The sequence below is a fragment of the Alligator mississippiensis genome, chromosome 3, assembly GCF_030867095.1.
Source record: "Alligator mississippiensis isolate rAllMis1 chromosome 3, rAllMis1, whole genome shotgun sequence".
In the NCBI taxonomy this organism is placed as follows: domain Eukaryota; kingdom Metazoa; phylum Chordata; order Crocodylia; family Alligatoridae; genus Alligator; species Alligator mississippiensis.
In genome coordinates this window covers 671939-699805 of record NC_081826.1, presented here as the reverse complement: position 1 = coordinate 699805, position 27867 = coordinate 671939, and the positions used below count along the sequence as shown (strand labels likewise).

At 63.6% G+C, this 27867-nt stretch overlaps 1 protein-coding gene across 2 annotated transcripts; it reads left to right on the top strand.

Moving 5' to 3' along the window:
* Positions 1-1657: 1657 nt before the first annotated feature.
* EPPK1 (epiplakin 1) lies at positions 1658-24892 on the top strand. 2 transcript variants are annotated; one of them, XR_009460598.1, is made up of 3 exons: positions 1658-1742; positions 4917-24280; positions 24600-24892. XR_009460598.1 is itself a non-coding variant. In XM_019479403.2 (2 exons), exon 2 carries the CDS (start codon positions 4931-4933, stop codon positions 23756-23758), a length of 18828 nt encoding a protein of 6275 aa, XP_019334948.2. In that variant the 5' UTR covers positions 1658-1742; positions 4917-4930; the 3' UTR covers positions 23759-24892. The 2 variants fall into 2 exon arrangements, 1 of the variants encoding a protein (XP_019334948.2); XM_019479403.2 differs by having other exon boundaries at positions 4917-24892.
* The last annotated feature ends 2975 nt before the right edge of the window (positions 24893-27867 follow it).

Here is a 27867-nt window from a genome sequence, read left to right as displayed (position 1 = left end):
GGGGTTTCCCCACCTCCCGCGCAGGTCTGTGGCTCGCGGGCAGCGTTGCACCAGCCCCCTCCCCGCCCTGCAACCTTGACAGGGCTGTGCCCTGGCCCCGCGGGGCTGGGTGGGGCAGTGGCACCGGGGTGCCCCCAGTCTGGGCCAGTTCTGCCTGGGTGGCCTCCCCATGGCGCTGGGTGGCTCTGGTCATGCTCCTCTAGCCCCTGGGGGCGGGCAGGGGGGCTACTGCAGCATGCCCATGGGCTGTACTGCCGAGCGCACACACGTGCGTGTGTGTATGTGTGTGCATGTCTGGGATGTCTCCAAGGTGTGTGTGCGTGCATGCGTGCGTGGAGAACATGTGTGTACATATGTTTGTCACAGGGGTGTGTGTGTGTGTGTGTGTGTGTATGTGATATGCATGCGTGTGTGTGTGTGTGTGTGTGTGGGTGTGTGTGTGTGACTGGGTGGTGTGTGTATGGGTGCGTATCCATGCGTGTATGGGGGCATAGGCATGTATGTGTGCACACACGTCACTAAGTGGTGTGTATATGTGTGCGTGCATGCATGCACGTATGTCTGTCCATGCATGCATGTATGCGTGTCAGTGGATGGCGCGTGTGTAGGTGGGTGCATGTGCTGGCTTCTTATTCGCTTGGGCTGTGACGCCGTTTCCCAGCCCCGGCTGCCTGGACTCCGTTTCCTCCCGGCCTTGGCCCTCGGTCGCTCCCAGCCACCCACCCGGGCCCTGTGCCCCAACTCGCCGGGCTCCACCTGCCAGATTCCAGGGAATGAGCTCAGCTCTTGGCCCCTGTGCAAGGTGCTGCGCAGGGGCCTGCACACTCCCCCGCGCCGCAGAGCTGCCTGGAGACTGGCACCGCCCCAGGCAACACGCCACGCACAACACGCCATGCACAGGGGGTACACACGTGCCCCCTGCACCCCTGATGCCCCTCGCTGCCCAGTGCCAGGTGCTGCTTGCTCCACTCCTGCCGCGCTCGGGCTCCCCGGCCCTGGGCTGAGGACATAGCCGTGGCCGGCCGGAGCAGGTGTGAGTGGCAGCAGGAGGGCAAGGGAACGAGGTGGCCACGATGGCTGGGGCCCCGTCCAGGACCTGAGCGGGGATGGGCTCGTGGAGCCGAGGTGGGCGCTGAGGCTGGTGCCTGGGATATGGACCCCGTGGCTCCTGGTGCTGGGGCAGGCTTGGGCGCAGGTGGGGGGTCCTGGTTTCCAGCCCGGCGGGGCCTGGCCACCGGTGAGGGGGCCAGGGCAACACTGCCAGGGGCTGGGAGCAGGGTCCAGGGGGATGCAGGGGGCACAGGGCACCGGCGGGGTTGACTCCTGGCACACAAGTTTGGGCACCGCCAGAGGTGCCGCCTGTCCTGGACCCCATGCCTGCTGGGCCTGCAGCAGAGCTGGGGACCCCCCCAAGCTGCCCCACACCCACCTCCACCACGGGTCCTGGGTCTGCCCCCAGCCCCTGCCCTCCAGCCATGCTGGGTGCCGCGCGGGGGCAGAGGGCAGCAGGCACATGCACGCGGGCGGCGGCGCAGGGCGGCCGAGGCAGCGATGTGTACTCCCAATGCAGGGCTGGGCCAGCTCGTATCAGCCCCGTGGGGTGGGGAAGGGAGGGTTTAATCGAGCTGGGCTCTTCCCTGTCCTGCTGCCAGGCTCAGCACAGACGAGCACAGCCACTGCCGCTGCAGGACAGGACCCCGTGCACCTGCCTGAGCTGCCCGTGCCCGCGCCAGCACTGGCAGGTAGAGCACCCGGGGCAGGGGCCTGGGAGCGGGGGACATGGGTCTTCCTGGGCTGCTGCTGCATGTGTGTCTGTGTGCATGTTTGTGTGTGTGCACATGAACATATGTCTGCATGCCTGTCTGCTCATGCATGTGTGTGGGGGGGGTACGTGTGCATGCCTGTATGTGCATGTGCGTGCCTGTGTGCAGGGCTGGACCCTGACCCTCAAGGGCCCAGAGCCAGACGGTGACTGGAGCCAGGGATGAGGCTGCAGGGAGTAGCACGGTGCCGCCTGGGAGGGGAGCAGGGTCCAGGGCGGCACGGGGCAAAGCAGGGAGCCCCGCGGCCTGGCACTCTGGGCTCATGGCCCAGGGGCTGCCCGTGCCGGTGACCTCACTGCACTGCCCTCGGATGGGTGAGCTGCTCACTCCTGCAGCCCTGGGTGGAGGGGAGCGGCTGGCACTGCCCCTGCCAGTGGCCCTGGGGTCAGGAGCTGCACCTGTCGGGGGGGCACTGGCAGTGGCTCATGCCCACGCATCAGTGCTGGCCCCTCTGCCCCGGGGACTGTGGAAAGAGAGTCCTGCTGGGTAGAGCCAGGCTCCCAGCAGCAGCCGGGCAGTGGGATCCTGGCCCCGGTGGGGCAGGTGCCTGTGCGGTGCACAGGAGCAGGGCACGGTGTCCCCCCAGCGTGCACCCAGCCCCATGCCCTTGCTGGCAGATCTTGGTGAGCGCCAGGGCTGCGCAAGGAGCCGGGACCCTGCACTCAGCCCCTGCAGCCTGGGCCCAGCCACAGCGGGCACACGGCCCCAGGCACGGCTGCTCTCTGCCACCCTGGTGCCACCTGTGTGGGCGCGGGCCCCAGGATCGACGCTCAGGCACAGCGCTTGATAATGGGCCCCAGGGAGCTGCGGATGCCCTGGTGGGGGGGGGGGGGGGTGGGTGCATGCTTGTGTGTGTGCGTGTGCATCTGTGTGTACATGTGTACGTGTGCGTGTGTGCATGCACGCATGTGGTTGGTGGGGTAGGGCAGGAGCATGTCAGCATCTCCATAGGCTGTGGCCAGCCAGCATGTGCATGTGTTTGCATATTCACATGTGGATGTGCCTGGCCCCTCTTGCATGTGTGTGTGTGTGCGTGCAGTCATGTGCATGTGTGCAGCCTGGGTGTGCCCATGCCAGCATGCCACCATGCTGGAGCAGTGTGCAGGTCCGTGCGCAGGGGTACATGCATGTGCACACCAGTGACTGGTGCTGCATGTGTGGGGCAGACCAAGGGGCTGCATAGGGTCAGACCCGCGCCCCAGCCCCCGGCCAGCACTTCCACTGGCGGAGCTGGTTCAGCGCATTCCTCAGGGCCGAGGTGTGTCCTGCAAGCCGAATGCACCCGTGCCCCAGGCCATGACCAGCGCGCACAGGCCAGTGCAAGGGCCCTTCACGCAGCCACACGCAGAGATGCAGAGCCCAGGGCCACCTGCAAACCACGTCTGTCGTCCGTCTGCCAGCCCCTGCCCTGCTCTTCCCTCACCGTTGGCCCGTGTGCTGGCATGACTGGCTCTGTGCACATACACAGGTGGCGACATGTGTGTGCTGAGTGACCCCGAGGGGTGGGACTGCACGCTTGTGCGGCACCTATGAAAGAGGCTGCTAGGAGTGTGGAGCCATTTGCAACATTACGTATGTGCCTGTGCTGGGGTGCGGCAGCGTGTGCAGGGAGGCGTGCCAGGCGGCTCACATTTTCCAGTGTCGGCTGCAGGCGTGACCCCCACCCCACCCCACCCCTGGGAGCCGCAGGTGGCCGTGTCGGATGCTCAGACAGGAGGTTTCCGCCTTTCCTAGCAAAGGTGAATGCAGAGCTGTTTCCACAGGCCAACACCCTCTGCTCGCAGGTGTGAGCGGAGCAACGCCCTGAGGCAGCGCCGGTGGCTGGGTGCGGCCAGGGCTGGCTCGGCTCGGGGCTCCCCACTCCCGCTCCCACCCCGCGCCCCTGGGACCCCGGCAGGCCTGCGGCTGCAGAGCACGTGGGGGGCAGGAGAGGGCGTGGGAACGTGGCGGCACGTCCGGCTGATCCCGGGTCCTGTCAGGTCGTGTCTGATGGGCAAGGTGCAGGGGACTGGGTCTTGCCCGGAGGAGACTGGGGGGCTGCCTGCCCGTGCATGTGCCGCCCCCAGGGACGGGCTGGCGTGCCCTCCCGCCATGCGCACCGGCCAGCCAGGCAGGGGAGCCCCGAGGGGAGGGAGGGGCTCGCGCCTCTGTCCCGAGTCGGCTCCCACGGCCTCTCCCAGCCGCCGGGGCAAGTCCTGCCCTGCCAGGCAGCCGCTCCCACGCCGCGCCGGCTCAGCCTGGCAGCTCCTCGATGCTGGTGTCGGCCCAGGCCTGGGGAGCGGCCAGCAGCCCCTGCGCCGCAGCACCCCGCTGCCTGGCACCCCCGCGCCCTGCCCGCCTGGGTCCGTGGCCTCCAGGCTCCGTGCAGGTGGCGCCGCTCCTCTCGGCGTGGTGCGAGCCCGGACTCGCCTGTCAGCCCACAGCAAGCGCGTGGGAGCAGAGAAGCCGGGCGGGCGGGCACGCGGGGGCTGAGCCAGAGGCCCAGGACACGGACCATCCCCCAGGCCCTCTGCCCAGATCCCAGCTGCGTGGGGGGCAGCCAAGCCCTTGGTGCCTGAAAGCCTCCCTGCCCCCGGCCGTCCCCACCCCGCTGCGGCCCGGCCTGGCCCTGGCGGCGCTGCCGGGCACCCAGCCGTGCCGGAGGGTGCAGGGGGCCGGGCTGTGCAAGGTGCAGCCTGCCCCTGGCCCTGGCACCGGGGCTTGTGGCTGGAGCCAGCCCCTGCCCGCTCCTGCATGCCGCCAGCATCCCCCAGCCCTGCCCGAGCGGTGCCGGGAGAGCCGGGGTGCCTGGCCCTGCCCGGGCGCAGCTCCTGCCCTGCTCGGGGCTGGGCACGCGCTGCAGCGAGCGGGGCCCACAGGCTGCCCCACGTCTGGGACGGCTGGGCTGGGCTGGGCTGCTCTCCCGGGGCCGCCCACAACGCCACGTGCCGCCTCGAGGGCCTGTCCCCCTCCAGGTGGGGCTGGCCCCGTGGCTCTGCTCCCCCCTGCTGCGCCCGTTCCCGGGCTCCCCTCCCGGGGCGGTTCTCTGTCTGTAGTGACCAGGCCGGGGGCACGAGCACCGGGTCCTCACAGGGCTCTTCTCTCCGTCTGCAGAGCCGGAGACGAGCATGCCTGTTCCCGCAGAGAGGACCCAGAGCGAGCCGAGGGGCAGCATGGAGGGCCCCACGTCTCCGGGCCAGAGACAGGAGGGCTCCAGGGCAGACAATGGGGCGCACCTGGAGGTGCCAGGGACCATTGCGGGGGTGTACATTGAGGCCTCCAAGAAGACAATGAGCGTCTATGATGCCACCCGAGAGCACCTCCTGATGCTGGAGCCGGCGCTCGCCCTCCTGGAGGCCCAGGCAGCCACCGGCTCCATCGCCGACCCCGTCAAGAACAAGCAGTGCTCGGTGGCGGACGCCGTCAGGCTGGGGCTGGTAGGCCTGGAGCTGAAAGAGCGGCTGCTGTCTGCAGAGAAAGCCGTGACCGGCTTCGCAGACCCCTACACGGAGGAGAGGATCCCGCTGTGCCAGGCCATCAGCAAGGAGCTGGTTGGGAAGGAGCAGGGCGCCCGCCTGCTGCAGGCCCAGCTGGCCACGGGGGGCGTGATCGACCCGGCCACGGGTGCCCGTGTCTCCGCGGAGGTGGCCTGCGAGCGGGGATGCTTGGACGAGGAGATGAGCCGGTTCCTCTCTGACCCCAGCAATGAGGACAGCAAAGCGTTCCTGGACCCCAACACCAACGAGAGGGTCACCTACGCGGAGCTGAAGACGAGATGCATCACCGACCCGGCCACGGGGCTCCTGCTCCTGCCCCTGACGATCACCTTCCCGGGGCTCAGGGGCAGGGTGAGCTGCTGCCAGCTGCGGGACTCCGACGTCATCAGCGCGGACACGTTCAGAGCCCTCTGCGAGGGGCAGGTTTCAGCGCAGGAGGTAGCGGAGATGGACTCGGTCCGGCGGTCCCTGGAAGGGACGGGGCACGTAGCTGGCGTCGCCGTGCTGCCTGCGGGGGAGACGAAGAGCCTTTACCAAGCGCTGGCGGAGCACCTCCTCATGCCCGGCACGGCACTGACCCTGCTGCAGGCGCAGGCTGCCACCGGCGGCCTGACGGACCCCATCAAGGGCAAGCGGCTCTCGGTGGACGATGCCGTCAGGGCTGGCGTCGTCGGTCCCGAGCTTCACGAGAAACTGTCATCAGCCGAGAGAGCCGTAACGGGGTACCGAGACCCCTACACGGGGGCCCCGCTCTCCCTGTGCCAGGCCATGAAGAAGGGGCTGGTTGCCAAGGACCATGGCATGTGTCTCCTGGAGGCCCAGGTGGCCACCGGCGGCATCATTGCGCCAGGCCAGAACCACCGCCTCCCGGCAGAGGTGGCCCTCAGGGATGGGTATCTAGACGAGGACACGAATCGGCTCCTCTCCAGCCCCTCTGACGGCATCAGAGGATTCTTCGACCCCAGCGCCAAGGAGAGCCTGACGTACGCGGAGCTGCTCGAGAGATGCGTCACCGACCCAGGCACCGGGCTGCACCTGCTGCCGCTGCACGGGGAGGGGAGGGAAGGCGCTCAGGGGACGCAGCCCTTCATCGACCACGGCACTCGGCTGGCTCTGGAAAACACGAAGGTACCGGTGAGCCGTGGCAAGTCCAAGGGGAGGTCGGCATCGCTCTGGAAGCTCCTCTTCTCAGACTACTTCACGGCGGAGCAGAGGGCCGCGCTGGCCCAGCGGTACCAAGCAGGGACACTTTCCGTGCAAGACCTGGCCAAGGAGGTCCGTGCCACCATGGAGCAAGTGGCTGCCACCAGCCACGTCACTTTTGAAGGCCTGAGGGAGAAGGTGACCCCGGACCAGCTTCTGAGCTCTGAGATCATTAACAAGGATTTGTTTGAGAAGCTGAAGCAGGGGGAGACGTCGGCCAAAGAAGTGGTCAGGATGGACACGGTCCGGAAGTACCTGCAAGGGACAGGCAGCATCAGCGGGCTGCTCCTGCCGGACTCGCAGGAGAAAATCAGCATCTACCAGGCGAGGAGGAGAGGCTTCTTAATGCCTGGGACGTCTCTCATCCTGCTCGAGGCGCAGGCGGCCACTGGCTTCATCATCGACCCGGTGGCCAACAAGAAGTACTCTGTGGACGAGGCTCTGCGTGCAAGGGTCATCGGCCCAGAAATATATGACAAGCTGTTGTCGGCGGAGAAATCAGTCACCGGCTACAGAGACCCCTACACCGGAAACAAGATTTCCCTCTTCCAGGCGATGAGCAAAGAGCACATCGTTCGGGAGCACGGCATCCGCCTGCTGGAAGCCCAAATCGCCACTGGCGGCATCATCGACCCCATCAACAGCCACCGCATCCCCGTGGAGGTGGCCTACAAGCGGGGCTACTTCGACAAGAAGATGAACCTGGTCCTCTCGGACCCCAGCGACGACACCAAGGGCTTCTTCGACCCCAACACCCAGGAGAACCTCACCTACCTGCAGCTGAAGGAGAAGTGCATCACGGAGCCCGCCACCGGGCTCTGCCTCCTGCCCCTGAACAGCAGGAAGCGCCAGACCGTCGACGCCAGCACGAGAGACGCCCTGCGCAGCGCCGAGCTTCTCGTGCGCTACGGCAGGCTCCAGGGCACGCGCGTCTCCCTGTGGGACTTGCTGACCTCCGAGTACTTCAGCGAGGGCAAGCGGCGGGAGATATTCAACCACTACCGCCTCCGGAAGCTCAGCCTGGAGCAGATCCAAGCCATGCTGGAGGAGGAGATGAAGAAATGGGCCCCCATCAAGTTCCCAGCCATGAGAGGCAGCGTCACGGCTTACCATCTGCTGGAGACGGGCATCATCGACCGGGCTCTGTTTGAGAGGGTGCTGGAGGGGTCTGTGAGCCCGGAGGAAGTGCTGCGCATGGACACCGTCAGGAAGTACCTCTGCGGCTCCGGGAGCATCGGCGGGGTCGTGCTGCAGCCGTCAAACCAGAGGATGAGCATCTACGAAGCCATGAAGAGGAAGATTGTGACGCCCGTGACCGCTCTCCCGCTGCTGGAGGCCCAGGCTGCCACAGGCTTCATCATCGACCCGGTGAGCAAGCAGAAGCTGCGCGTGGACGATGCCGTCAGAGAAGGGGTTGTTGGGCCAGAGCTCCACGAGAAGCTGCAGCACGTGGAAGCAGCCGTCACGGGCTACAAAGACCCTTTCACAGGCAAGAAGATATCCGTCTTCCAAGCCATGAAAAAGGGCCTCATTGCCGACAAGCAGGCCAAGCAGCTAATGGAAGCCCAGATTGCAACCGGAGGCATCATCGATCCCACCTGCGGCCACCACGTCCCCGTAGCGTTTGCCCAGAAACAAGGCTACTTGGATGAGGGCATGAGCAAAGCCCTTTCTAGCCCCACCGACGACACCCGGGCCTTCTCTGTCCCAAACACCAAAGACATCCTGACCTACGCGCAGCTGATCGAGAGGTGCGAGAAGGACGAGACCTCCGGCTTCCACCTGCTGCCCTTGCCACAAACAGCCACCCCCGTCCACACAGAGGAGCAGATCCAGCAGCTCTTCAAGGAGACGGCGGTGAAGGAGCGAGGGGTCTCCCTCTGGGAGCTGATCAGCTCTGGCTACTTCACTGAGGAGCAGAGGAATGACTTGGTGGAGAAGTTCAGGTCCGAGGCGGTGTCCCTCCCGCAGCTGGTCGTCCTCGTTCTGAAGCTCGTGAAGGAAATGGAGTTGAAAGCTCGCACTCACATCACCTTCGAAGGCCTGCGAGGCCGTGTGCCTGCCGTCTGGCTGCTGGACGCGGGTGTCATCGATGAGAGCGTGTTCGAAGAACTGGCTCAGGGCACGAGAACAGCCGGAGAAGTAGCCGCGATGGAAAGCGTGAAGACGTACTTGCAGGGCACTGGGAGCATCGCTGGTGTCTGTGTGCAGGCCTCCAAGGAGAAGATGAGCGTTTACCAAGCATTGAAACGCAGCCTCCTCCTGCCCGGCACAGGGCTGATGCTGCTAGAGGCTCAAGCAGCCACTGGAAACCTAACAGACCCAGTGACAAACCAGAAACTGGGGGTGGAGGATGCTGTCAAGGCAGGCATCGTGGGTGAAGAGCTCACCGAGAAGCTCCTCCTGGCAGAGAGGGCAGTGACCGGCTACGCAGACCCATACACAGGAAACGCCATCTCCGTGTGCCAAGCGGTGAGGAAGGAGCTCATTCCCCTGAGCAAAGGCATTGCCTTGCTGGAGGCCCAGCTGGCAACGGGAGGGGTCATTGATCCCATCCATCATCTCCACCTTCCTCTTCCGGCTGCCTATAGGCACGGCTTTTACGATGAAGAAATGAACAAAACCCTCTCCCGGCTCAATGACACCACCAGGATCTTTTTTGACCCAAACACACAGGAGAGCCTGACTTACCAGCAGCTGAAGGACAGGTGCACCCTTGACCCGGAGACAGGCCTCTGGCTGCTGCCTCTGTCAGAGCATGCAGCTTTCTACGTGGACGAGCAAACCATGAAGGTGCTGAAATCTGTGACGGTCTCTGCTCACATAGGGCGGTTCAAAGGGCAGACAGTCTCTGTCTGGGACCTCCTCACCTCTGAGTACATCTCAAACTGCAAGCGGAGAGAGCTGGTGGAGAAATACAAGGAGGAGACCACTGATTTGCTGCAAGAAATCATAACCGTCATCACCACGGTCATCAAAGAGACCGAGCAGCAAGCAAAGAAGTTTGCCTTCAAGGGCCTGCGGAAGCAGGTGTCAGCCAGCGACCTCTTCCAGTCCCAGCTGATAGACAAGACAACCCTTGATGAGCTCAGACAGGGGAAGAAAACTGTCAAAGAAGTCACTGAAATGGACTCGGTCCGGAGGTACCTAGAGGGATGTAATTTCATAGCTGGAGTCATCATACAGCCGAGCAATGAGAAGATGAGCATCTTCCAAGCCATGAGGAAGAGGCTCCTGAGACCGGGCACAGCGCTGGTGCTGCTGGAGGCGCAGGCTGCCACTGGGTATGTCATTGATCCCGTGAAGAACAAGCAGCTGTCGGTGGAGGAGGCGCTGGCAGCAGGGCTGATAGGAGCGGATGTTTATGACAAGCTGCTCTGTGCCGAGAAGGCGGTGACAGGATACACTCACCCTGGCACAAAAGCCCAAATCTCCCTCTTTGAAGCCATGAACCAGGGCCTCATCCTGAAGAGCCACGGCATCCGCCTGCTGGAAGCCCAGATTGCCACCGGCGGCATCATCGACCCGGTGCACAGCCACCGCCTGCCCGTGGAGGTGGCCTACAAGCGGGGCTACTTCGACCAGGAGATGAGCCAGATCCTCTCGGACCCCAGCGACGACACCAAGGGCTTCTTCGACCCCAACACTCATGAAAATCTCACCTACATGCAGCTCTTGGAGAGGTGTGTCCAAGACCCTGACACTGGGCTGTACATGCTCCAGATAGTCAAGAAAGGGGGCCAGTACTTCTATATTGATGAGGCAACAAAACAATTTCTACTCTCAAAACCGATCCAAATGCAAGTTGGGAAGTTCAAAGACCAAAAAGTATCTGTCTGGGAGCTTCTGTGCTCTCACTACATCTCAGAACAAAAAAGGAAAGAATTAGTGAAGCAGTACAAATGTGAAACTCTGACACTAGAGCAGCTCATCGCAGCCGTCATCAACATTGTTGAGGAAATGGAGCAGAGGAACCAGGCCCTTAAGTTTACAGGACTCAGAGGTGATGTATCAGCATTGGAGTTATTCGACGCGCAGATCATTGACAAGAACACGCTGGAGAGCTTGCAGCAAGGCAGTCTAACGGTGCAAAAACTCGCCCAAACAGAATCCATCCAAAGATACCTGCACGGGACAGGATGCGTTGCTGGGGTGCAACTCCCAGCAAACAATGAGAAGATGAGCATCTACGAGGCGGTGAAGAGAGGCCTCCTAAGGGAAGAAACTGCGCTGGTGCTGCTGGAGGCGCAGGCGGCCACCGGCTTCATTGTGGACCCGCTCCAGAACCAGAAGCTGTCCGTGGACGCCGCCGTGGCCGCCGGCCTGGTGGGCAGCGAGCTCCACAACAAGCTTCTCTTGGCCGAGAGAGCCGTGACCGGCTACCGCGACCCCAACACTGGGGACCAGATTTCTCTCTTCCAGGCCATGAAGAAAGGCCTTATCCTGAAGAGCCACGGCATCCGCCTGCTGGAGGCCCAGATCGCCACCGGTGGCATCATCGACCCGGCGCACAGCCACCGCCTGCCCGTGGAGGTTGCTGAAAAGCGGAGCCTCTTAGATGATGACACATTGCTCCTGCTCTCCGATCCAGAGCATGGAAGCAAAGGATTTATGGATCCTGTTACTCATGAAAAAATCACCTATGCCCAGCTCCTGAACAGATGCAGCAGAGAGCCAAAAACAGGACTGTACTTTCTCCAGCTCCTACAAAAGAAGGATGATTACTTCTACATTGATGAGGAAACCAAAAACAACTTCCTCGCAACAAAAGTACAGGTATCAATAGGAAAATATCAAGGCCTTACATTATCACTTTGGGAACTCCTAAACTCAGAATATATCACACAAGAAAAGAGGAAGGAATTTTTAAAAAAATATAAAGCACAATCTTCTGTTATAACACAACATTTGATAGACAAAATCTTAGACATTGTTAAAGAAAAAGAAAGGGACAGAAATGATATCTGGTTTAAGGGACTCAGAAAGCAAATAACAGCAAGAGAACTATACACGGCAGAGATCATCACAAAAGATACAATGGAAAAGTTGGAGGAAGGAAAAACAAGTGCAGAAGAGATAGCAAATACTGCTTCAATAAAAAGATACCTAGAAGGGAGTAGCTGCATCGCTGGCCTCCTGGTGCCCTCCAAGACCGACCCGTCCAAGATGGAGAAGATGAGCATCTACCAGGCCATTTGGAAGGGGATCCTGAGGCCGGGCACCGGCCTGGTGCTCCTGGAGGCGCAGGCGGCCACCGGCTTCATCGTGGACCCGCTCCAGAACCAGAAGCTGTCGGTAGAGGAAGCTATCTCTGCTGGCCTTGTGGGCACTGAGCTTCGCAAAAAGCTTATTTCCGCAGAAAAAGCAGTGACCGGCTATCAAGACCCCTACACAGGGAAGCAAAACTCCCTGTTCCAGGCCATGAAGAAAGACCTCATCGTCAAGAACCACGGCATCCGCCTCCTGGAGGCCCAGATCGCCACTGGCGGCATCATCGACCCGGTGCACAGCCACCGCCTGCCCGTGGAGGTGGCCTACAAGCGGGGCTACTTCGACCAGGAGATGAGCCAGATCCTCTCGGACCCCAGCGACGACACCAAGGGCTTCTTCGACCCCAACACCCAGGAGAACCTCACCTACGCGCAGCTCCTCAGCCGCTGCGTCCCAGACCCCGACTCGGGGCTCCTCATGCTGCAGCTCATGGACAAGGGCTCCGTGCTCTTCCAGCTCAACGAGGACGCGCGCAAAGCCTTGCAGTCCGCCCGGGTGGAAGTCCACGTGGGCCTCTTCCAGGGCCAGAGCGTGTCCGTCTGGGAACTGCTCTTCTCCCGCTACGTCCTGGAGCACAGGAGGCAGGAGCTGCTGAGGAAGTACAAGGCGGGGCGGCTGAGCGTTCAGGAGATGATCACCGTCCTCACCACCATCGTCACCGAGACCGAGGAGAAGAGCAGCCGGGAGCACGGGCCTGGCAAGAGCCCCAGCACCCAGCTGGAGGCAGGGCCGGAGGCGCGCTCCCCCGGGGCCGACCGCTCGTCCCGGGAAGACGGCTGGGAAAAGAGCTTGCGGGCCACCATGGTCGACGTGCCCGCCGGCCAGTTCCGAGGGCGAAAGGTCTCCGTGTGGGAGCTGCTCTTCTCCGGGGACGTCGCCCCCGAGCGACGGCAAGAGCTGCTGGAGAAGCACAGAGCGGGCACGCTCCCCACCCAAGAGCTGGTCTCCATCGTCATCGCCATCCTCAGCCGGGAGGCCCGAGGCAGCGCGGGCGAGCTAACCTCCAACGGGACAGCAGCCGGCAGAGAGAGGGCCGGGGAGGACGGCGCCGCCGCTCGTGCCCGAAAGGAGCGGGAGCGGGAGCCGGAGCCGGAGCCGGAGCCGGAGCGGGAGCCGGAGCGGGAGCTGGAGAAGGCCTTGAAGTCGAGGAGCGTGGCTGGGCCGGGCGGCGACTTTGCCGGGCGCGAGGTGTCTGTGTGGGAACTGCTCCACTCCAGATACATCTCGGAAGGGAAGAGGCAGGAGCTGCTGGGGCAGTACCGAGCAGGGAGCGTGACGCTGGAAGAGCTGCTCCGCCTCGTCACCGTCATCATCCAGGAGACGGAAGCGAGGAGCAGCCACGTGAAGTTCCAGGGCCTCCGCAGACGGGTGACCGCCTCGGAGCTCTTCAGCTCGGACATCCTGGACCAGAAGACGCTGGCTGACCTCACCCAGGGCACCACGACGGTGGAGGAGATTGCGCAAAGGGACTCCGTCAAGAGGTACCTGGAGGGCACCAGCTGCATCGCTGGCCTCCTGGTGCCCTCCAAGACCGACCCGTCCAAGATGGAGAAGATGAGCATCTGCCAGGCCATGTGGAAGGGGATCCTGCGGCCGGGCACCGGCCTGGTGCTGCTGGAGGCGCAGGCGGCCACCGGCTTCATCGTGGACCCGCTCCAGAACCAGAAGCTGTCCGTGGACGCCGCCGTGGCCGCCGGCCTGGTGGGCAGCGAGCTCCACGACAAGCTTCTCTCGGCCGAGAGAGCCGTGACCGGCTACCGCGACCCCTACACCGGGGACCAGATCTCCCTCTTCCAGGCCATGAAGAAAGACCTCATCGTCAAGGACCACGGCATCCGCCTGCTGGAGGCCCAGATCGCCACCGGCGGCATCATCGACCCGGTGCACAGCCACCGCCTGCCCGTGGAGGTGGCCTACAAGCGGGGCTACTTCGACCAGGAGATGAGCCAGGTCCTCTCGGACCCCAGCGACGACACCAAGGGCTTCTTCGACCCCAACACCCAGGAGAACCTCACCTACGCGCAGCTCCTCAGCCGCTGCGTCCCAGACCCCGACTCGGGGCTCCTCATGCTGCAGCTCATGGACAAGGGCTCCGTGCTCTTCCAGCTCAACGAGGACGCGCGCAAAGCCTTGCAGTCCGCCCGGGTGGCCGTCCACGTGGGCCTCTTCCAGGGCCAGAGCGTGTCCGTCTGGGAACTGCTCTTCTCCCGCTACGTCCTGGAGCACAGGAGGCAGGAGCTGCTGAGGAAGTACAAGGCGGGGCGGCTGAGCGTTCAGGAGATGATCACCGTCCTCACCACCATCGTCACCGAGACCGAGGAGAAGAGCAGCCGGGAGCACGGGCCTGGCAAGAGCCCCAGCACCCAGCTGGAGGCAGGGCCGGAGGCGCGCTCCCCCGGGGCCGACCGCTCGTCCCGGGAAGACGGCTGGGAAAAGAGCTTGCGGGCCACCATGGTCGACGTGCCCGCCGGCCAGTTCCGAGGGCGAAAGGTCTCCGTGTGGGAGCTGCTCTTCTCCGGGGACGTCGCCCCCGAGCGACGGCAAGAGCTGCTGGAGAAGCACAGAGCGGGCACGCTCCCCACCCAAGAGCTGGTCTCCATCGTCATCGCCATCCTCAGCCGGGAGGCCCGAGGCAGCGCGGGCGAGCTAACCTCCAACGGGACAGCAGCCGGCAGAGAGAGGGCCGGGGAGGACGGCGCCGCCGCTCGTGCCCGAAAGGAGCGGGAGCGGGAGCCGGAGCCGGAGCCGGAGCCGGAGCGGGAGCCGGAGCGGGAGCTGGAGAAGGCCTTGAAGTCGAGGAGCGTGGCTGGGCCGGGCGGCGACTTTGCCGGGCGCGAGGTGTCTGTGTGGGAACTGCTCCACTCCAGATACATCTCGGAAGGGAAGAGGCAGGAGCTGCTGGGGCAGTACCGAGCAGGGAGCGTGACGCTGGAAGAGCTGCTCCGCCTCGTCACCGTCATCATCCAGGAGACGGAAGCGAGGAGCAGCCACGTGAAGTTCCAGGGCCTCCGCAGACGGGTGACCGCCTCGGAGCTCTTCAGCTCGGACATCCTGGACCAGAAGACGCTGGCTGACCTCACCCAGGGCACCACGACGGTGGAGGAGATTGCGCAAAGGGACTCCGTCAAGAGGTACCTGGAGGGCACCAGCTGCATCGCTGGCCTCCTGGTGCCCTCCAAGACCGACCCGTCCAAGATGGAGAAGATGAGCATCTGCCAGGCCATGTGGAAGGGGATCCTGCGGCCGGGCACCGGCCTGGTGCTGCTGGAGGCGCAGGCGGCCACCGGCTTCATCGTGGACCCGCTCCAGAACCAGAAGCTGTCCGTGGACGCCGCCGTGGCCGCCGGCCTGGTGGGCAGCGAGCTCCACGACAAGCTTCTCTCGGCCGAGAGAGCCGTGACCGGCTACCGCGACCCCTACACCGGGGACCAGATCTCCCTCTTCCAGGCCATGAAGAAAGACCTCATCGTCAAGGACCACGGCATCCGCCTGCTGGAGGCCCAGATCGCCACCGGCGGCATCATCGACCCGGTGCACAGCCACCGCCTGCCCGTGGAGGTGGCCTACAAGCGGGGCTACTTCGACCAGGAGATGAGCCAGGTCCTCTCGGACCCCAGCGACGACACCAAGGGCTTCTTCGACCCCAACACCCAGGAGAACCTCACCTACGCGCAGCTCCTCAGCCGCTGCGTCCCAGACCCCGACTCGGGGCTCCTCATGCTGCAGCTCATGGACAAGGGCTCCGTGCTCTTCCAGCTCAACGAGGACGCGCGCAAAGCCTTGCAGTCCGCCCGGGTGGCCGTCCACGTGGGCCTCTTCCAGGGCCAGAGCGTGTCCGTCTGGGAACTGCTCTTCTCCCGCTACGTCCTGGAGCACAGGAGGCAGGAGCTGCTGAGGAAGTACAAGGCGGGGCGGCTGAGCGTTCAGGAGATGATCACCGTCCTCACCACCATCGTCACCGAGACCGAGGAGAAGAGCAGCCGGGAGCACGGGCCTGGCAAGAGCCCCAGCACCCAGCTGGAGGCAGGGCCGGAGGCGCGCTCCCCCGGGGCCGACCGCTCGTCCCGGGAAGACGGCTGGGAAAAGAGCTTGCGGGCCACCATGGTCGACGTGCCCGCCGGCCAGTTCCGAGGGCGAAAGGTCTCCGTGTGGGAGCTGCTCTTCTCCGGGGACGTCGCCCCCGAGCGACGGCAAGAGCTGCTGGAGAAGCACAGAGCGGGCACGCTCCCCACCCAAGAGCTGGTCTCCATCGTCATCGCCATCCTCAGCCGGGAGGCCCGAGGCAGCGCGGGCGAGCTAACCTCCAACGGGACAGCAGCCGGCAGAGAGAGGGCCGGGGAGGACGGCGCCGCCGCTCGTGCCCGAAAGGAGCGGGAGCGGGAGCCGGAGCCGGAGCCGGAGCGGGAGCCGGAGCGGGAGCTGGAGAAGGCCTTGAAGTCGAGGAGCGTGGCTGGGCCGGGCGGCGACTTTGCCGGGCGCGAGGTGTCTGTGTGGGAACTGCTCCACTCCAGATACATCTCGGAAGGGAAGAGGCAGGAGCTGCTGGGGCAGTACCGAGCAGGGAGCGTGACGCTGGAAGAGCTGCTCCGCCTCGTCACCGTCATCATCCAGGAGACGGAAGCGAGGAGCAGCCACGTGAAGTTCCAGGGCCTCCGCAGACGGGTGACCGCCTCGGAGCTCTTCAGCTCGGACATCCTGGACCAGAAGACGCTGGCTGACCTCACCCAGGGCACCACGACGGTGGAGGAGATTGCGCAAAGGGACTCCGTCAAGAGGTACCTGGAGGGCACCAGCTGCATCGCTGGCCTCCTGGTGCCCTCCAAGACCGACCCGTCCAAGATGGAGAAGATGAGCATCTGCCAGGCCATGTGGAAGGGGATCCTGCGGCCGGGCACCGGCCTGGTGCTGCTGGAGGCGCAGGCGGCCACCGGCTTCATCGTGGACCCGCTCCAGAACCAGAAGCTGTCCGTGGACGCCGCCGTGGCCGCCGGCCTGGTGGGCAGCGAGCTCCACGACAAGCTTCTCTCGGCCGAGAGAGCCGTGACCGGCTACCGCGACCCCTACACCGGGGACCAGATCTCCCTCTTCCAGGCCATGAAGAAAGACCTCATCGTCAAGGACCACGGCATCCGCCTGCTGGAGGCCCAGATCGCCACCGGCGGCATCATCGACCCGGTGCACAGCCACCGCCTGCCCGTGGAGGTGGCCTACAAGCGGGGCTACTTCGACCAGGAGATGAGCCAGGTCCTCTCGGACCCCAGCGACGACACCAAGGGCTTCTTCGACCCCAACACCCAGGAGAACCTCACCTACGCGCAGCTCCTCAGCCGCTGCGTCCCAGACCCCGACTCGGGGCTCCTCATGCTGCAGCTCATGGACAAGGGCTCCGTGCTCTTCCAGCTCAACGAGGACGCGCGCAAAGCCTTGCAGTCCGCCCGGGTGGCCGTCCACGTGGGCCTCTTCCAGGGCCAGAGCGTGTCCGTCTGGGAACTGCTCTTCTCCCGCTACGTCCTGGAGCACAGGAGGCAGGAGCTGCTGAGGAAGTACAAGGCGGGGCGGCTGAGCGTTCAGGAGATGATCACCGTCCTCACCACCATCGTCACCGAGACCGAGGAGAAGAGCAGCCGGGAGCACGGGCCTGGCAAGAGCCCCAGCACCCAGCTGGAGGCAGGGCCGGAGGCGCGCTCCCCCGGGGCCGACCGCTCGTCCCGGGAAGACGGCTGGGAAAAGAGCTTGCGGGCCACCATGGTCGACGTGCCCGCCGGCCAGTTCCGAGGGCGAAAGGTCTCCGTGTGGGAGCTGCTCTTCTCCGGGGACGTCGCCCCCGAGCGACGGCAAGAGCTGCTGGAGAAGCACAGAGCGGGCACGCTCCCCACCCAAGAGCTGGTCTCCATCGTCATCGCCATCCTCAGCCGGGAGGCCCGAGGCAGCGCGGGCGAGCTAACCTCCAACGGGACAGCAGCCGGCAGAGAGAGGGCCGGGGAGGACGGCGCCGCCGCTCGTGCCCGAAAGGAGCGGGAGCGGGAGCCGGAGCCGGAGCCGGAGCCGGAGCGGGAGCCGGAGCGGGAGCTGGAGAAGGCCTTGAAGTCGAGGAGCGTGGCTGGGCCGGGCGGCGACTTTGCCGGGCGCGAGGTGTCTGTGTGGGAACTGCTCCACTCCAGATACATCTCGGAAGGGAAGAGGCAGGAGCTGCTGGGGCAGTACCGAGCAGGGAGCGTGACGCTGGAAGAGCTGCTCCGCCTCGTCACCGTCATCATCCAGGAGACGGAAGCGAGGAGCAGCCACGTGAAGTTCCAGGGCCTCCGCAGACGGGTGACCGCCTCGGAGCTCTTCAGCTCGGACATCCTGGACCAGAAGACGCTGGCTGACCTCACCCAGGGCACCACGACGGTGGAGGAGATTGCGCAAAGGGACTCCGTCAAGAGGTACCTGGAGGGCACCAGCTGCATCGCTGGCCTCCTGGTGCCCTCCAAGACCGACCCGTCCAAGATGGAGAAGATGAGCATCTGCCAGGCCATGTGGAAGGGGATCCTGCGGCCGGGCACCGGCCTGGTGCTGCTGGAGGCGCAGGCGGCCACCGGCTTCATCGTGGACCCGCTCCAGAACCAGAAGCTGTCCGTGGACGCCGCCGTGGCCGCCGGCCTGGTGGGCAGCGAGCTCCACGACAAGCTTCTCTCGGCCGAGAGAGCCGTGACCGGCTACCGCGACCCCTACACCGGGGACCAGATCTCCCTCTTCCAGGCCATGAAGAAAGACCTCATCGTCAAGGACCACGGCATCCGCCTGCTGGAGGCCCAGATCGCCACCGGCGGCATCATCGACCCGGTGCACAGCCACCGCCTGCCCGTGGAGGTGGCCTACAAGCGGGGCTACTTCGACCAGGAGATGAGCCAGGTCCTCTCGGACCCCAGCGACGACACCAAGGGCTTCTTCGACCCCAACACCCAGGAGAACCTCACCTACGCGCAGCTCCTCAGCCGCTGCGTCCCAGACCCCGACTCGGGGCTCCTCATGCTGCAGCTCATGGACAAGGGCTCCGTGCTCTTCCAGCTCAACGAGGACGCGCGCAAAGCCTTGCAGTCCGCCCGGGTGGCCGTCCACGTGGGCCTCTTCCAGGGCCAGAGCGTGTCCGTCTGGGAACTGCTCTTCTCCCGCTACGTCCTGGAGCACAGGAGGCAGGAGCTGCTGAGGAAGTACAAGGCGGGGCGGCTGAGCGTTCAGGAGATGATCACCGTCCTCACCACCATCGTCACCGAGACCGAGGAGAAGAGCAGCCGGGAGCACGGGCCTGGCAAGAGCCCCAGCACCCAGCTGGAGGCAGGGCCGGAGGCGCGCTCCCCCGGGGCCGACCGCTCGTCCCGGGAAGACGGCTGGGAAAAGAGCTTGCGGGCCACCATGGTCGACGTGCCCGCCGGCCAGTTCCGAGGGCGAAAGGTCTCCGTGTGGGAGCTGCTCTTCTCCGGGGACGTCGCCCCCGAGCGACGGCAAGAGCTGCTGGAGAAGCACAGAGCGGGCACGCTCCCCACCCAAGAGCTGGTCTCCATCGTCATCGCCATCCTCAGCCGGGAGGCCCGAGGCAGCGCGGGCGAGCTAACCTCCAACGGGACAGCAGCCGGCAGAGAGAGGGCCGGGGAGGACGGCGCCGCCGCTCGTGCCCGAAAGGAGCGGGAGCCGGAGCCGGAGCCGGAGCCGGAGCCGGAGCGGGAGCCGGAGCGGGAGCTGGAGAAGGCCTTGAAGTCGAGGAGCGTGGCCGGGCCGGGCGGCGACTTTGCCGGGCGCGAGGTGTCTGTGTGGGAACTGCTCCACTCCAGATACATCTCGGAAGGGAAGAGGCAGGAGCTGCTGGGGCAGTACCGAGCAGGGAGCGTGACGCTGGAAGAGCTGCTCCGCCTCGTCACCGTCATCATCCAGGAGACGGAAGCGAGGAGCAGCCACGTGAAGTTCCAGGGCCTCCGCAGACGGGTGACCGCCTCGGAGCTCTTCAGCTCGGACATCCTGGACCAGAAGACGCTGGCTGACCTCACCCAGGGCACCACGACGGTGGAGGAGATTGCGCAAAGGGACTCCGTCAAGAGGTACCTGGAGGGCACCAGCTGCATCGCTGGCCTCCTGGTGCCCTCCAAGACCGACCCGTCCAAGATGGAGAAGATGAGCATCTGCCAGGCCATGTGGAAGGGGATCCTGCGGCCGGGCACCGGCCTGGTGCTGCTGGAGGCGCAGGCGGCCACCGGCTTCATCGTGGACCCGCTCCAGAACCAGAAGCTGTCCGTGGACGCCGCCGTGGCCGCCGGCCTGGTGGGCAGCGAGCTCCACGACAAGCTTCTCTTGGCCGAGAGAGCCGTGACCGGCTACCGCGACCCCTACACCGGGGACCAGATCTCCCTCTTCCAGGCCATGAAGAAAGACCTCATCGTCAAGGACCACGGCATCCGCCTGCTGGAGGCCCAGATCGCCACCGGCGGCATCATCGACCCGGTGCACAGCCACCGCCTGCCCGTGGAGGTGGCCTACAAGCGGGGCTACTTCGACCAGGAGATGAGCCAGGTCCTCTCGGACCCCAGCGACGACACCAAGGGCTTCTTCGACCCCAACACCCAGGAGAACCTCACCTACGCGCAGCTCCTCAGCCGCTGCGTCCCAGACCCCGACTCGGGGCTCCTCATGCTGCAGCTCATGGACAAGGGCTCCGTGCTCTTCCAGCTCAACGAGGACGCGCGCAAAGCCTTGCAGTCCGCCCGGGTGGCCGTCCACGTGGGCCTCTTCCAGGGCCAGAGCGTGTCCGTCTGGGAACTGCTCTTCTCCCGCTACGTCCTGGAGCACAGGAGGCAGGAGCTGCTGAGGAAGTACAAGGCGGGGCGGCTGAGCGTTCAGGAGATGATCACCGTCCTCACCACCATCGTCACCGAGACCGAGGAGAAGAGCAGCCGGGAGCACGGGCCTGGCAAGAGCCCCAGCACCCAGCTGGAGGCAGGGCCGGAGGCGCGCTCCCCCGGGGCCGACCGCTCGTCCCGGGAAGACGGCTGGGAAAAGAGCTTGCGGGCCACCATGGTCGACGTGCCCGCCGGCCAGTTCCGAGGGCGAAAGGTCTCCGTGTGGGAGCTGCTCTTCTCCGGGGACGTCGCCCCCGAGCGACGGCAAGAGCTGCTGGAGAAGCACAGAGCGGGCACGCTCCCCACCCAAGAGCTGGTCTCCATCGTCATTGCCATCCTCAGCCGGGAGGCCCGAGGCAGCGCGGGCGAGCTAACCTCCAACGGGACAGCAGCCGGCAGAGAGAGGGCCGGGGAGGACGGCGCCGCCGCTCGTGCCCGAAAGGAGCGGGAGCCGGAGCCGGAGCCGGAGCCGGAGCCGGAGCGGGAGCCGGAGCGGGAGCTGGAGAAGGCCTTGAAGTCGAGGAGCGTGGCCGGGCCGGGCGGCGACTTTGCCGGGCGCGAGGTGTCTGTGTGGGAACTGCTCCACTCCAGATACATCTCGGAAGGGAAGAGGCAGGAGCTGCTGGGGCAGTACCGAGCAGGGAGCGTGACGCTGGAAGAGCTGCTCCGCCTCGTCACCGTCATCATCCAGGAGACGGAAGCGAGGAGCAGCCACGTGAAGTTCCAGGGCCTCCGCAGACGGGTGACCGCCTCGGAGCTCTTCAGCTCGGACATCCTGGACCAGAAGACGCTGGCTGACCTCACCCAGGGCACCACGACGGTGGAGGAGATTGCGCAAAGGGACTCCGTCAAGAGGTACCTGGAGGGCACCAGCTGCATCGCTGGCCTCCTGGTGCCCTCCAAGACCGACCCGTCCAAGATGGAGAAGATGAGCATCTGCCAGGCCATGTGGAAGGGGATCCTGCGGCCGGGCACCGGCCTGGTGCTGCTGGAGGCGCAGGCGGCCACCGGCTTCATCGTGGACCCGCTCCAGAACCAGAAGCTGTCCGTGGACGCCGCCGTGGCCGCCGGCCTGGTGGGCAGCGAGCTCCACGACAAGCTTCTCTCGGCCGAGAGAGCCGTGACCGGCTACCGCGACCCCTACACCGGGGACCAGATCTCCCTCTTCCAGGCCATGAAGAAAGACCTCATCGTCAAGGACCACGGCATCCGCCTGCTGGAGGCCCAGATCGCCACCGGCGGCATCATCGACCCGGTGCACAGCCACCGCCTGCCCGTGGAGGTGGCCTACAAGCGGGGCTACTTCGACCAGGAGATGAGCCAGGTCCTCTCGGACCCCAGCGACGACACCAAGGGCTTCTTCGACCCCAACACCCAGGAGAACCTCACCTACGCGCAGCTCCTCAGCCGCTGCGTCCCAGACCCCGACTCGGGGCTCCTCATGCTGCAGCTCATGGACAAGGGCTCCGTGCTCTTCCAGCTCAACGAGGACGCGCGCAAAGCCTTGCAGTCCGCCCGGGTGGCCGTCCACGTGGGCCTCTTCCAGGGCCAGAGCGTGTCCGTCTGGGAACTGCTCTTCTCCCGCTACGTCCTGGAGCACAGGAGGCAGGAGCTGCTGAGGAAGTACAAGGCGGGGCGGCTGAGCGTTCAGGAGATGATCACCGTCCTCACCACCATCGTCACCGAGACCGAGGAGAAGAGCAGCCGGGAGCACGGGCCTGGCAAGAGCCCCAGCACCCAGCTGGAGGCAGGGCCGGAGGCGCGCTCCCCCGGGGCCGACCGCTCGTCCCGGGAAGACGGCTGGGAAAAGAGCTTGCGGGCCACCATGGTCGACGTGCCCGCCGGCCAGTTCCGAGGGCGAAAGGTCTCCGTGTGGGAGCTGCTCTTCTCCGGGGACGTCGCCCCCGAGCGACGGCAAGAGCTGCTGGAGAAGCACAGAGCGGGCACGCTCCCCACCCAAGAGCTGGTCTCCATCGTCATTGCCATCCTCAGCCGGGAGGCCCGAGGCAGCGCGGGCGAGCTAACCTCCAACGGGACAGCAGCCGGCAGAGAGAGGGCCGGGGAGGACGGCGCCGCCGCTCGTGCCCGAAAGGAGCGGGAGCCGGAGCCGGAGCCGGAGCCGGAGCGGGAGCCGGAGCGGGAGCTGGAGAAGGCCTTGAAGTCGAGGAGCGTGGCCGGGCCGGGCGGCGACTTTGCCGGGCGCGAGGTGTCTGTGTGGGAACTGCTCCACTCCAGATACATCTCGGAAGGGAAGAGGCAGGAGCTGCTGGGGCAGTACCGAGCAGGGAGCGTGACGCTGGAAGAGCTGCTCCGCCTCGTCACCGTCATCATCCAGGAGACGGAAGCGAGGAGCAGCCACGTGAAGTTCCAGGGCCTCCGCAGACGGGTGACCGCCTCGGAGCTCTTCAGCTCGGACATCCTGGACCAGAAGACGCTGGCTGACCTCACCCAGGGCACCACGACGGTGGAGGAGATTGCGCAAAGGGACTCCGTCAAGAGGTACCTGGAGGGCACCAGCTGCATCGCTGGCCTCCTGGTGCCCTCCAAGACCGACCCGTCCAAGATGGAGAAGATGAGCATCTGCCAGGCCATGTGGAAGGGGATCCTGCGGCCGGGCACCGGCCTGGTGCTGCTGGAGGCGCAGGCGGCCACCGGCTTCATCGTGGACCCGCTCCAGAACCAGAAGCTGTCCGTGGACGCCGCCGTGGCCGCCGGCCTGGTGGGCAGCGAGCTCCACGACAAGCTTCTCTCGGCCGAGAGAGCCGTGACCGGCTACCGCGACCCCTACACCGGGGACCAGATCTCCCTCTTCCAGGCCATGAAGAAAGACCTCATCGTCAAGGACCACGGCATCCGCCTGCTGGAGGCCCAGATCGCCACCGGCGGCATCATCGACCCGGTGCACAGCCACCGCCTGCCCGTGGAGGTGGCCTACAAGCGGGGCTACTTCGACCAGGAGATGAGCCAGGTCCTCTCGGACCCCAGCGACGACACCAAGGGCTTCTTCGACCCCAACACCCAGGAGAACCTCACCTACGCGCAGCTCCTCAGCCGCTGCGTCCCAGACCCCGAGAGTGGACTTTGTTTGTTGGAGGTTAGGAAGCAGGGATATTAAGTCACCTTTTGGATTGTCTGCTGTATTATTACTTTGTTTTTCAAAGCTTTTATTATTTTAATTACATTAGTGCCTACAGTGTTTATCTCTTTTGTACCTACATAGTCTATCTTTGCCCTTTCGATTTTGCCCGTGTTATATTTCTCCTTTATTTTTCCTGCTCAGTTCTGTATTACTTTCTCTTTCTTTTTTCAATGTTCTTTACCAATTGATTTGTATTTTATTCTTTCATATTTTGTGGTTTCTCATTTTTCTCTCAGTGTTGCACGATTCTTTCCCGCTTTTTTTCCTGTAACCTCTTCTCCTGGAGAGCCTCAGGAAATCCGTGGGTTTTGTGCGGGCTCCCTGAAGCTCTTGGCTCATACCGTAAATACTGAGTTAATGATACATAGAAACATAGATCAAGGGAGCGATCCTTGGTATCCTCTCTGTACGTAATTTCCAATTCATATAGTTCAGAGATGAAATGAGACAGCCAAACCATCTGCGCAGGCTGGAACTGGCATGGTCTCTGGGCTTGAGGTCAGTATTCGGGGGACTCGGCTGTGAAGTGTACGGTGGAGGTTTATTGTCCAGAATGATCAGCAGAGATTTGCATGACACCTGCCTGCTCTACTCTGATTTATACTGCTTAGTTCTTCGCTGAGGTTTGTGAACCTATGGGTGTCTGGCTGGGTTTACTTTGTCCTTACTTTTATGTGCACTTTATTGACGCACAGACCTATTACACTGTCAGAGTTCCTCTTCTCTACTGAGATCTGTCTGTACACTGTGGTTTGTGGAGGCTAGCCAGGAACTGAGGGATCCTGGGTCTTATTTCCATGTTTTTGTTTATTCAAAGCTGCAACATTCCCTTTTTGCATTTCGGGCAAATGGAAGGAAAGGTGCCTCAGCCTTCTAGCCAGCCTGCTCCGAGGATTTCTGTCCTGGGTTCAGCTCTCCTTGCCATGTGAGCCCCTGAACGAGCTTTGCCAGTGCTGTACGCCTGCCTAAACCCTGCCTGGGGCAAAGTGAGGGCGCTGCCAGGGCTGCATTCTCCTGGAGGGAATGTCTCCTGGAACCGGCTCTGTCACAAAGTGCGCCCCGGGCTCCTTCCTCTGACTCAATAAAGGGAAACTTTTAAAACCTGGAAAAGATTATCTGAGCAGAGTGGATCTTTGTCTTAATCAGCCCTGCACAATAACTCCTCCTGCCACGGCTGTATACAGCAAATGGATTTGGTCCCAGGACTTCTAAAGCTGCCATTGGAAAGGCTCTGCTCTGAACCATGCCCAGCGGGAGAGCTGATCTCTCAGTGGAGCGGGTGCCAGCTTTTGTTCCTCCACGCCACGCATGCAAATGTTACCCGCGGCTTTGAACTCGTCGGAAAACTCGCTGGTACTGGAAGTTTTTAAGTGCTGATTAGCCAAGCATTTGTCTGAGACCTTTTAGATGGATAATCCGGCCTTGTGCCAGAGTCTGGAACAGATGTGACTTCCTGAGGTCCTTACCAGCCCTCTCAGTCTGTCTCCATGTTAGAGACCTGCAGCCCGGGCAGCCACCCCACGCGCTGGCCAAGAGCAACCGCACAGGGCTTACGGGGCAGGGAAAGGGGGCAGAGGTCTCCTGTTACCAGGGCAGAGTCTGCAAGGCAATTCCCAGAGGATGGGTGAGTGACTGGTTCCCAGCACCCCCAACCTCCACGCACACCTTCCCCCACGGCAGGCAGGGAGCAAGTGTCACCCTCCCGGTCCCTGAAGTTGGGAAACCCGGACACAAGTGATCTGCCCGGAGCCACGGGGAGAGGAGAGGCGTGCGGGCCAGGGTCACGTCCCCTGCAGCACCTCCCAAGCATAACCCCATGAGCACAACCGCTCCAAGGTGCACAGGATAATTGAAGCCATGCTGTGCTGGGCCAAGGCACGCACCTGCGGGCCACGTCACCGTGGGGAGGGGAGGGGCCAGCATGACAGCTCGGGGGGCGGAGGAGGGGAAAACGGGAGATGCGGCAGGAGCCGGCAGCGGGGTGGGCAGAGGAGAGGGGAGTCCAGAAACGTGAGTGGGAGGCACTGCCCAGGGCCACGGGACCAGGCTCCACGTGAATCCATTTCTCCAGTCCTGACCCGCCACGCAGCCACGGGACCAGTTCCACAGGCCCAGCCCCACAGCCTCACTCACCACCCCCATGGGACCAGGTCCCACAGCCCCAGCCCCACAGCCTCACTCACCACCCCCACGGGACCAGGTCCCACAGCCCCAGCACCACGGCCTCACTCACCACCCCCATGGGACCAGGTCCCACAGCCCCAGCCCCACAGTCTCACTCACCACCCCCATGGGACCAGGTCCCACAGGCCCCAGCCCAACAGCCTCACTCACCACCCCCCACAGGACCAGGTCCCACAGGCAGAGTCCCACGGCCTCACTCACCACCCCCATGGGACCAGGTCCCACAGGCAGAGTCCCATGGCCTCACTCACCACCCCCATGGGACCAGGTCCCACAGGCCCTGGACCCATGGCCTCACTCACCACCCCCACATAGATTCATAGATTCATAGATTCATAGATGTTAGGGTCGGAAGGGACCTCAATAGATCATCGAGTCCGACCCCCTGCATAAGCAGGAAAGAGTGCTGGGTCTAGATGACCCCAGCTAGATACTCATCTAACCTCCTCTTGAAGACCCCCAGGGTAGGGGAGAGCACCACCTCCCTTGGGAGCCCGTTCCAGACCTTGGCCACTCGAACTGTGAAGAAGTTCTTCCTAATGTCCAATCTAAATCTGCTGTCTGCTAGCTTGTGGCCATTGTTTCTTGTAACCCCCGGGGGCGCCTTGGTGAATAAATACTCACCAATTCCCTTCTGTGCCCCCGTGATGAACTTATAGGCAGCCACAAGGTCGCCTCTCACCCTTCTCTTGCGGAGGCTGAAAAGGTCCAGTTTCTCTAGTCTCTCCTCGTAGGGCTTGGTCTGCAGGCCCTTGACCATACGAGTGGCCCTTCTCTGGACCCTCTCCAGGTTATCCTCATCCCTCTTGAAGTGCGGTGCCCAGAATTGCACGCAGTACTCCAACTGCGGTCTGACCAGCGCCCGATAGAGGGGAAGTATCACCTCCTTGGACCTATTCGTCATGCATCTGCTGATGCACGATAAAGTGCCATTGGCTTTTCTGATGGCTTCGTCACACTGCCGGCTCATGTTCAACTTGGAGTCCACTAGGACTCCAAGATCCTCTTCCACCTCTGTGCCACCCAGCAGGTCATTCCCTAGGCTGTAGGTGTGCTGGACATTTTTCCTCCCTAGGTGCAGCACTTTGCATTTCTCCTTGTTGAACTGCATCCTGTTGTTTTCTGCCCACTTGTCCAACCTGTCCAGGTCTGCCTGCAGCTGTTCCCTGTCCTCCGGCGTGTCCACTTCTCCCCATAGCTTTGTGTCATCCGCAAACTTGGACAGAGTACACTTCACGCCCTCGTCCAAGTCGCTGATGAAGACATTAAAGAGTATCGGTCCCAGGACCGAGCCCTGGGGGACCCCCCTGCCCACACCCTTCCAGGTTGAGACCGACCCATCTACCACGACTCTCTGGGTGCGACCCTCCAGCCAATTCGCCACCCACCGGACTGTGCAGTCATCCACGTCACAGCCTCTTAACTTGTTCACCAGTATGGGGTGGGATACCGTATCGAAGGCCTTCCTGAAGTCTAAGTATACGACATCCACCCCTCCTCCTCCTGTGTCCAGGCGTTTCGTAACCTGGTCATAGAAAGAGACTAGATTGGTCAGGCACGATCTGCCTGCCACGAACCCGTGCTGGTTTCCCCTCAGCATAATTTGCCCTGCCGGGCTCTCACAAATGTGAGCCTTGATAATTTTTTCAAAGACTTTACCAAGGATGGAGGTGAGACTGACTGGCCTATAGTTGCCCGGGTCCTCCTTCCTCCCCTTCTTGAAAATGGGGACCACGTTAGCCCTTTTCCAGTCCTCCGGGACTTGGCCCGTGCGCCACGAGCATTCGAATATTCCCGCCAGTGGCTCTGCAATGATGTCGGCCAGTGCCTTCAGCACCCTCGGATGGAGCCCATCCGGGCCTGCCCACTTAAAGGCATCCAGTTCTTCCAAATGACTCTGC